This window comes from Pseudochaenichthys georgianus, chromosome 22 (genome assembly GCF_902827115.2).
Source record: "Pseudochaenichthys georgianus chromosome 22, fPseGeo1.2, whole genome shotgun sequence".
NCBI classification, from domain to species: Eukaryota; Metazoa; Chordata; class Actinopteri; order Perciformes; family Channichthyidae; genus Pseudochaenichthys; species Pseudochaenichthys georgianus.
In genome coordinates, this window is record NC_047524.1 from 974,819 (window position 1) to 985,401 (window position 10,583).

The following is a 10,583-nucleotide window of genomic DNA, read 5'->3' on the forward strand; positions in this document are numbered from 1 at the left end:
GATGCTTCCTTCTGCACTTTCTCTCACGACAACAGGGCATGTTGGGTTTCTCTTTGAGGGGAATAGTTTCTTTGAAGCTGTTGTTGGCCTGTGGGAAAATGTACTCATAAGAAATGACTCTGGAGAAGCTGCAGATAGAGCCATAAGAAATGAATGCAACTGATTATTTAATGTTTAATGTTGTTTTTAGAGGCAATAATTTAAGCTTTGTTAGTTCCAGGTTTAATATGTGCAATAAGTTCATTTCAATAAGTTCTGCAATAAACATTGAACCAGTCCGGCCCTCGACTAGTACCCATTTTTTAATTTTGGCCCACTGTGTATTTGAGTTTGAGACCCGTGGTTTAGCACATCAGGAACCATTGTGTGTGCATCTTTTAAAAAGCACCTTTAGGGCATAGCTTGCTGACATTCTAATATGTGTGCACAGTTATACAATGCTGAGAAGACACACAGTTGAAGAGACATTCATTTTTCTAGTTCACTGCAGGTGAAACCGTTTGAATGCAAAATAAAAATAAAAATATTCTTGTCCTGAAAGATGTCAGCAAGAATACTTAAACACATCAGACACACAAAGCAGCAGTGTGTACGCTAACCTATGACCCTTCATCAAGTCGGTTGCTTACCGCAGTACTCAGTCAATTAGCAGTCTTTGGATAGCATATCAACTAACTGTCCACATCATTGTGATAAGTCAAGAATTGAGGAACTTATTGTACTGTAAATGACCCAGATCTGATTATAAACAGACTGGGCTCTGGTTTCAGACAGAGGGTGAAACGAGGTGCTGCACACAGGAGAAAAATAGAGAATAAAGTGTCTTTCTCTTTGTGTTTATAGGTGTGTGGGTACATCCTTAATTTCTCTCATTTGTGCATCTGTCGCCTGGTTGCTTAATGTCTTGTCCTTCTTGTTGGTAGCACTTGCATGTTTCCTTGTGGTTCATTGCATTTACTGTATGTCCCCTTGGATGACAACGGCTGAAATGTAATGTATGTTTGTTTTTGAAGACAAGAGGCACACCCATGAGCTTCATATTAGGATCTGTAAGTAAACAATAACAGGAGCTGCTCTCTTGCTCTTCTCCAGCTGAGAGTCTGATGATGTGGCCACCATATGAGATAACACACACTCACTCACCTCCTACTTCTTCCACCCCCTCCAGCAGCATGTCTTTAGTGAAGTTGGATATCTGCCCGGTGAACGAGGACAGGCTTCCTCCGACATTTCCCAGAGACTGCCCGAGGCCGGAGCCGATTCCCCCCAGCCACGATGACATCTTGACGGATACAAAACAAACCAAAACAAAGCCGGGCCGAGGAGGACTAGCAGGGGAGGGGGCTAGTTTAGCTCAAACTCCAGAGGTGATGCAGCCAATATAATCATTAAGCTGAAATATAAACTCCACCTCAGGTTGCTATTAACTTCAAAATCCACTTTAATCTGAAAACGAAGTCGCTTTTCAGGCTGACAGAAGCTCCTTTAGCAACAGCTGATCTGGAGGAATTTGCTAAGCTAAGCTAAGCTAATCTAAGCGACGTTATATGCCATTTAAATAGCTAATATGTTACTTTATATATGTACGTTTAGTACCGTCGTCTACGCTGGGTGTTAGCGGTGTTTTCAGAAGGTTTTAGAAGGTCTGACAACAATGCAAGGGGCAGAAAGTGCCACCTCAACTGCAGCCATATTTATCCGATCGGCTGCTGCTGTCAGGTTTGACGTGGACACAGGACACGGCCGCAGTGCATTGTGGGATTCTGGATGATCAACAAGTACTTCTTCTTCTTCTTCGGTTTTTAAGGCGGTTGGCGCCTCCTGCTGGATTGACCAACAAATAACAAGGCGCGTTCAAGAAGTCACGTAAAGATAAAGTGTATTAAAAAACAACACACGTTGACCAAGTCAAAGATATTAAAAAGGGATAAATAGTCAATTAAATAAATATACATACACATTCAAAAACGCTGTGCACTACAGTCGCAGTGAATAATTACAAATATACATATTCATTTACGATTACAAATTGTATATTCGTCTAAATAGTGTTTTAACACTTGCTTATTTTGCAGAACACATATTGTATATTTTCTCCATGCAATATGATACACTCGTCTTGAATTATCCTTTTTATTTGGCTGGATTTAGTTTCATTATTAACTTTACATATATATTTAAAGCTGGAGTCCTGAAAGTTTCCCAGAGTTTCATAGCATTTCTAATTTGGGTTTAAGTTAATAAAGATATATATTCTCTCTAAGACTCCCTTATAATTCCGACAAGAAAACAAATGAATTTCCCAGATGTATAAAACATCCAACATCCAATTACAAAAAACGACTGTTACAGTAAATGGAATACAAGTTAACAGGGGGGAATGTATAGGCATTATTCCAATACAGAAACATACAAAGGTGTGCCAAAGGTCAATAATGCTATTTGCTACTATGTTTTGCAATTGCACCTGTTTTAACAAATACATACTTTAATAAATACTTCAAAATACCAAGCATTCAAAGTACATTTATATTTAATATATCATTAGTCTGGTGAAATCTGCATTACATTTAGTGACCGGTAAACCTACATGACCTTTTAAAGGGGACCTATCATGCAAAATGCACTTTTTGATGTCTTTTATACATAAAGATGTGTCCCCGGTGTGTCGGGGAACTCACGCAGCGTCAGAAAATAAAACCCTCTCTTTTCCTCCGTACCCAAATCTCTAAAAACGGGCTACAACGGAGCTGATCCAGATTTGCGTCCGATAAGAAAAGTGGACCCACGGCCCAATCAGAAACGTTGCTATCAGAAACAATGCCCGACTGTTTTGGACGTAATATGGTCTGTGTTTACATTAGCATCGCTAACACTCAGAGCTAACCTGTACTGGAGAGCATGTGTGTGAAGAAGCAGGAAGTACAAAGGAACTCACCTTGTGGTATAACCGGCAAGAGAGAAAGCCTTTGAGCTCCAAACTGTATTTTGAGCAAAACACTTCATAGACATGTTTTTTTATATATTTGTATATATCTGAGACCCATGCTATTGCCTAAAAATAGCATGATAGGTGACCTTTAAGTGATGTAGTAAAAAAGTGCCAGTCTGAGTCGTTTCTTCTAACTTGTTTATTAAAAGTTTTTTTTACATAGTGTTAAATACAATCTCTCAAGAGGCCAGAGGTCTGAACGCAGATGAGGAGAAAAACAGATGTGAAATCACTTTTTTGATTTAATATCCTGTCAGAAGACCGTCCACATAACACATAATCCCTCTGTAATTAATCATTTTAAAACTCAATGTCAGCTATCGATCTTCACTTGTAAAAAATAAAGAATAAATCGGAGGAAATGTCTTTTAATTCATAGCATTTCTGTGCAAAACAGGGAGAGGCAGGACCCAGAGCCCAGCATCCAGCAGCTTATACCATCCTCACAGCGAAGGGAGAACTCTTAAAATCCTCTTATCTTCCATCTGGGTGGCCGTGGTGCATCTCTGGAGTGTACGTCAGGAGCACCACCATCACCCAGAGGTGCAGCAGCGCCTGGAAGAAGAAGAAGGGACAATGCTGTTAAAGGGTTCATAACGATGGAGAAATAGTAGGGCTGTACCAAATGCATTTTGTTTTAAAACATTGGGATAAGATAAGTGATCCAAAATTGGGAAACGTGTTCGTTATAGCAGCATGTCAACAAGGCATCGTAGAAAATAACAAATATAGGACATTTTTTTAAATAAAAAAGAAACCTGAACCAGATTAATTTGACTAAAGTTAATCATCGGATTAAATAAGTCTTTCATTTAATTAAATACACTTTGTTTTATTCATTAATAGGGACAGGGCACTAATGAACATCAGTATAAGTTACATGATGTCAAAATGCTTGAGTTAGCAAACATTTCAAAGACAGGAAAATAATCATCACATGTCACAATACTGAAGTAGAAATATATAATACACAAGACAAAATAAATTGTTCCACATGTGAAGTTATACATAGCCCAAAATATAGCATGTCATACTCACTATGTAGAGGATAACGAAAACTCTGGCCATCGGGTAACGCCTCAAGAAGATACCCAGTCTGATGCTGGAACAACAACAACAACAACATGTGTTCATTAATACCTGGGGATCATAACTCACATGTTAACTATGTAATTAAATATAATTAGAGTGAAGAAGTTACCTGAACCGGTCGATGGAGCTCGCTGCTTTCCGGACTTTTCCGTACACTCCGGGACTTTCCTGATCACTGAAGAGAACCGGGGCGTTTCTCTGACGAGCTGCTGAGATACAACACGTGGGGAGAAAGTTACCGGCAACGTAACAATAAAACATGATGAATAATTAAACATAGTTTAAGGCAGGGGTGTCAAACTCAAGGCCCGGGGGCCAAATCCGGCCCGCGACTTCATTTTCTGCGGCCCCACAAGAGCTCTGAAAGAATATAATGAGTTTATTATACGGTTACATGCCGATTTACAGAAGCACGTTGCCCATAAACTACATGTCCCACAATGCATCTCAAATATGAATTTTGCTCCAAATTTACATTTTCACTTTTTTTCCAGAATCTGGCTTTTTAAAAAAAGATCATTGTGACATTCTCACTGAAGAGACTTCCAATTATTTGCCCTAGTCTTCTGCTTTTAGACGTAGTTAATTATGAGGTTATTACCCTATCCGATAATAATGCAATGCAAAGGCAATAATGTAATATAATACATTATTTTATATATATTAAATATTTATTTTTATATAGTCTTGAAGTTACAACCGGCCCTTTGAGTGCAACCATAATGCTGATGTGGCCCGCGATGAAATTGAGTTTGACACGGCTGGTTTAAGGAAATAGGGAAATGAAAAGAGAATCCTAAAAGAGGAATAATAATAATAATAATACATTTTATTTTCAGGCGCCTTTCATGACACCGTACAATTTAAAAAAATAAAAATAAATAACTAAATTAAAACTAAATAAAATAAAAGCTAATAGGCAACAGAACATGATAAAAAAAACACAAACAGGAAATCATGGAGGAGACAGTCAAGTGGACACAAATGGGACATATAATGGGGGCACTACAGTGAGTAAGCAGATTTGAACAGGTGGGTTTTTAATTGGGATTTGAATATGGTGGTTGTGTCTGACTGTCGGATGTGCGGGGGGGGGGGGGGGGGGAGTTCCAGATAAATAAATGCAAGAAATAAAGAAAAACAAACAAAGAGGAAACTGTACCAACAGGGTGAATCAGATGTTGTTGTTCAGGAAAGTAAAATACTTCAACCCTGAATTGCGTAATTTTCTTTTACTGTTCTTATATTATTAAAGTTTAATGTTACAGGACTCGTTCATAAAATATATAAAAACTGGCACAGTGTGGGGAAATTAAATTATAATTACAGTATAAATCTGATTCATGCCCATTGCTCCCAATTTAGACATTTATAATAAATCCAGATTATTTATATTTATATTCATAAAACTCCCAAAGATTCCAACATTTTCCTTTATTTCTGCAGAAATAAATCGATAAATTGTTGATTTATTCCTCAAATATTCTATAAATGTTTAAAGGATATCAAATACAGGTATACAAGTATTGAAATTGTAAATATTACTGACTTAGTATTTTGCATTTTAAATATGAAACACTTGAAAGCGGAATGATGTCGCCATACATCGAACATAAAGGCACAATTATCTAAAGAATATATGTAACACTTTCTAACAAAAATCGTACCTGGATTTTATTCTAATTATATAATTAATGTTTAGTCTATCCGATTCATGCCCATTGTTCCCAATTTAGACATTTATATGAATAAATCCAGATTATTTTTATATAAACTAAGCACAAAAAGGCAGAGGCGTGTGGCGCAGTGGATAGTGCGTTGGTGTTGGGATCAGGGGGTCACAGGTTCAAACCCCACTGCAGTCAGCATGTCGTTGTGTCCCTGAGACACTTCACCCCAAACTGCTCCTGTATGTAAGTCACTTTGGATAAAAGCGTCTAACAAGTGACATGTAATGTAAAATACAAATCATATCCCTAAGTCTTATTAAATGTCTTTGTTGTAACAATGCTTCTTGGCATTCAATCCGTTTGAAAGCTTGTTTATTCCCCTTTGAAATGGTGCAGTCCTGGAAATAAAGGCACCCATTCGCTCTAAAATTAACAAAAAAAATATATGCAACACTTTCACATCGAACCAATATCCTACCTGGCCCCTCGAGGTTGCTCATGTTGATGGAGGCCCCCCCGCTGTGCCCCCCCTCCCGGCTCTTCAGCTGCGTCTCCAGCCGCTCCATCTGAAACACCAGAGCGCTCTTCTCCGTCCCCAGAGCCTCCAGCATGGTCTGCTTCTGGATGAGCGTCTCCGTCAGCTGGTGCAGGCGGTTCTCCAGCTCCGTCTGGCTGCTGCTGCTCAGAGCCTTGTTGGTCAGCTGCAGGCCATCAGCAGCATCGTGTTAACACCTCTTGTTGTTACACACCAACTAGTCAACTTTATTGTCAATCTCAAAGTATGTTTGGACACACAGAAAGATCGAAATACTGTTTCCCACAGTCCCGAGGTATACAAAAACTCACACAATAAAATGCAAGAACACTCAATAATTACAAAAGAACACAAAATAAACGTTTACTTCAAGTAAGCAGGATATATATAAATAAAGATGTCCATAGCAGCGTAAAAGTGACTGGTGCTGGATTCTTTGTGTGTGTGTGTGTGTGTGTGTGTGTGTGTGTGTGTGTGTGTGTGTGTGTGTGTGTGTGTGTGTGTGTGTGTGTGTGTGTGTGTGTGTGTGTGTGTGTGTGTGTGTGTGTGTGTGTGTGTGTGTGTGTGTGTGTGTGTGTGTGTGTGTGTGTGTGTGTGTGTGTGTAAATGCAGTTTCTCTTACTGTGTATAAGAAATAACATTTAACTACGTTGTGGATTATGTGAAAACTGTGCAATATATATATACCTGGCTGCTAAATCCTCAGAACTGTTACAGGGTGTGTATTTTTATAAAATGTGTAACTTTTTTATTATAATTTATTTTTTTAATCTTTAGTACTTTTTCTGATGCATGCTTCTTAGGTAACGTGAAGCTGTCTTTGGCTCTTTTCTGCTGTTACAATGTAAATCCCCCTCTGTGGGACTAAAGCAGTGTTTCTCAAACTTTTTCGTACCAAGGACCACCTAACTCCACAAATATCCAAAAACACATCGTTTTTCTAGAACAGATTACAAATCGCCTGAAATTGGTACAAACAGGCGGCTACATGTGTGACGAAGGTGTTGCACTGGGCTATATTATGCAATTGAAAGTTAAGCTCGCTCCATTGAGGAGATATTCCTGCGAGAGTGCGGAAAACTTACATTTATTCATTTATTTCAAATGTTACCAATATACTCACGGACCACTAGGGGGCGCTCACGGACCACACTTTGAGAAGCACTGGACTAAAGGTATTATTAGTTATTTCAGTCAGACAACTCGCGTGTTTCTTAATATAGAATAGAATAGAATTCCTTTATTGTCATCGCACCGGGTACAACGACATTTAAAAAAGCAATCCTCGCCGTGCATTTCCACATAAAACGAATACATATATATCTATATAAACATATACACATATAACCATATGCTCACACATCCATACCAACATGCACATATCCCGGATTGATGCACTTCTGACCGGCCTTCCCCTCAAGCTCCTCCATAGACTGCAAATACTCCGGATCATCCCCCGCACCAACTCACCCGACCACATCACCCCCACTCTCACTCAGCTACACTGGCTTCCTGTACGCTACCTTGCCCCCATCTACATCTCTGACCTCCTTCAGGAGTACACCCCCTCCCGCACCCTCCGCTCTTCGTCCGTAGGACTTCTCACCGTCCCAAGCTATCGCCTCAAAACCATGGGTGCTCGAGCTTTCAGCTGCTCGGCTCCCAGACTCTGGAGCACCCTGCCACGACGCCTCCGACAGTCTGATTCCATAACGACATTCAAAATCCACCTGTTCAAACTGGCATGTTCTCTGTAATCTGTACCCTGTGTCCCTTTGTGTCCTTTTGTGTCCTTTTGTGTCCTTTTGTGTCCTTTTGTGTCCTTCTGTGTCCTTCTGTAGTCAGTGTCCTGTTGTTTGTCTTGTCTTACCCCGGTTGATACTTCACTAAATCCACTGTTTTAATTTGTAAGGTAAAATTGTAAATGTAAATTGTAAATCTGTAACCCTGTAAGGTGTCCTTGGGTGTTATGAAAGGCGCCCCCCAAAATAAATGTATTATAGGGATGTCCCGATCACCTTTTTTTGCTCCCGATCCGATTCCGATCATTTGATTTTGACAATCTGCCGAAACCGATTTTTCCCGATCCGATCTTTATGCAATGCATTAAGAGAAAAAAAAGGTCGTGTTGAACGTAGCTCTGTTCTTTCCGCCACGCGGAACCTCCGCCTTGCAAACATTGCATCTGGCTGTTACACTGCCTTCGCTTTCAATTTTATAATACTTCCAAACTCCTGACATGTTCTCTGTCCCGACTCCCGAGTCAGCAGCTGAACGTAGCCTCTCGTTAGCTTGCTGCTACCATTAGACACTGCGCCCACTCTGTTGCCAGATTTCAGAGAAATAAGCAACCAGGTCTGAAAACAAGCCCAAAGAAAGCAACACATACATGATGTTGTGTAATTTTAAACCAAAACGAAGTCCTCAGGATGACTTTAAGACGTGAACATGGTCATTTTTGTTTTGTAACATTAAATAAAATAATAAAAATATTTTATAAAAAAAAAAAATTTAAATCCCGATCCCCGATTTTTTTCTCCCGATTCCGATCTTTTGAAAATCACGTGATCGGCTCCGATCCCCGATCACGTGATCGGATCGGGACATTTCTAATTATTATTATTATTATACATGCCCGCCCGCATATGTTTATTAGAAGCAGCATATAGTTTGAGTTTGGCGTCTCGGCTCGGGCCTCATCACTCCACAGATTTACAAAGAGCACCGAGTGATGATTAGATAACTATCCCCCGAGCCTACGGGTGGAAGCTTCATCGAGGTTGCAATGATTAGTGGATCCACAACTATTTTGCTAAGCGATGAAAGTCAGGTATTCTGTTTCCAGGCTCTCAATGATGGATATTTCTTGATTTTCTCAATTTCTTCATATTTAAGTAAATAGTTTTGCTTTCGACTGACGGACCATATCAAGAAGACATCACCCTGGTTTTTCAGTTCGTGTTTTGAGCCACTGGAATAGTCTGCTTAAGGATTAGAGAGCTGCTGGGAGAGTTGAAACCTTTACATTAAAACTGAAATATCAGTTCACTAATGTCGCTGGGTGGTATTTCAGTTGAATAGTGCGGTTTGACTTCTCTATATATTTAATACTATATTATTACATTTTTATAATTGATTGTCTCCTGTATATTGGTCTGAAACTGTCTTTTCTATTTGTTTCAAACGTGTCCGTCTTATCTCCGGCTTGTCAGTCTTCTGTGAAACCCTGTGAACTCCAACCTGCATGAAAGTCTATAAATAGCCTGACTGATTAATACATTGATTGCATCCCAATGTACCACGCTGCCATATGACTGCTTCTACATCCACTGTATAATCATCATTGGTATAACGCGACTGACCTGGTTCCTGAGTCTTTGGATGTCATCCTCTCGGTCTTTGATCCTGCTCTGCAGCGTGGCTTTGGCTCGATGCTGCTCTTCCTCCAGGTACTGCAGCTCCTTGAGAAACACAAACACGTCACACGTAAAGACATCAGCTGTACTTAAGAAGAGAGCTGAACACATTCAGAAGGGAAGTATGTTCACAAATGGACTGGATTGACGTGTTAATTGACGACATCATGAAGCTGAGAGGAGCCCAGAGTGCAAAGCTGTCATCAAGGCAAGAGGGGGCTGCTTTGAGGAATCGAAAATAAAAATGATATTCTGGTTTGTTGAACACTTTTTCATTTACTAGATAATCCCATATGTGTTCTTTCATAGTTGGGATGCGTTCAGTATTAATCTACAATATAGAAAATAATAAAAAAATAATCGACTGAGAAGGCGTGTCCCAACCGTTGACTGGTTCTGTAAATCTGAGCCGGTTTGTAATGTTGCCTTTCTGTACTTCTCACCTGTTTGTATCGCTCGGCCTCCGCCTCCGCCTCCCGCTTGGCTCTGCTCTGAGAGCTCTGCGTCTCCTCCAGCTGCAGCTGCTGCTCCCGCCACGCGTCCGCCTCCGTCACCGCCTGGCTCTCCAGATCCTGAGGTCAAAGACAACATGTCTCACTCAACGACATCTCAACTACAGACGTTATCGTTTGCAGCCGGATACAAACGATAAACTCCAACCGAAGCTGGACAGAAACGTATCCGTCTGAACTGTCAAAGCTGCAAAGATTCTATCCCACATTGAATACTGTTTTACGAGCTTGAGCCACGAACCTGAAACCCACAGAACAGCTGTACGAGAGAGCGATCAAGGTGTTTGACCGAAAGCCACATTCATACCACCATCCTTGATAAACAGACGGGTTCACCTCTCAAGTCTTTCTTCCGTTATCGTTTAG

The 10,583-nt window shown here is 40.1% G+C and overlaps 2 protein-coding genes across 2 annotated transcripts in view; both read right to left on the reverse strand.

The window, feature by feature from the left end:
- trip11 (thyroid hormone receptor interactor 11) overlaps window positions 1-1,762 on the reverse strand; it is a 40,572-nt gene extending 38,810 nt beyond the window's left edge. The window contains exon 1 of the mRNA XM_034111155.2: window positions 1,144-1,762. Coding sequence (XP_033967046.1) covers window positions 1,144-1,282 — 139 coding nt within the window. The 5' untranslated portion in view covers window positions 1,283-1,762. The remainder of the gene's footprint in view (window positions 1-1,143) is intronic.
- A 1,365-nt stretch (window positions 1,763-3,127) lies between these two features.
- Window positions 3,128-10,583, reverse strand: part of golga5 (golgin A5) — a 16,409-nt gene continuing 8,953 nt past the window's right edge. Inside the window, 6 exon segments of the mRNA XM_071207238.1 lie at window positions 3,128-3,547; window positions 4,031-4,094; window positions 4,194-4,293; window positions 6,233-6,455; window positions 9,652-9,750; window positions 10,149-10,277. Coding sequence (XP_071063339.1) covers window positions 3,467-3,547; window positions 4,031-4,094; window positions 4,194-4,293; window positions 6,233-6,455; window positions 9,652-9,750; window positions 10,149-10,277 — 696 coding nt within the window. The 3' untranslated portion in view covers window positions 3,128-3,466.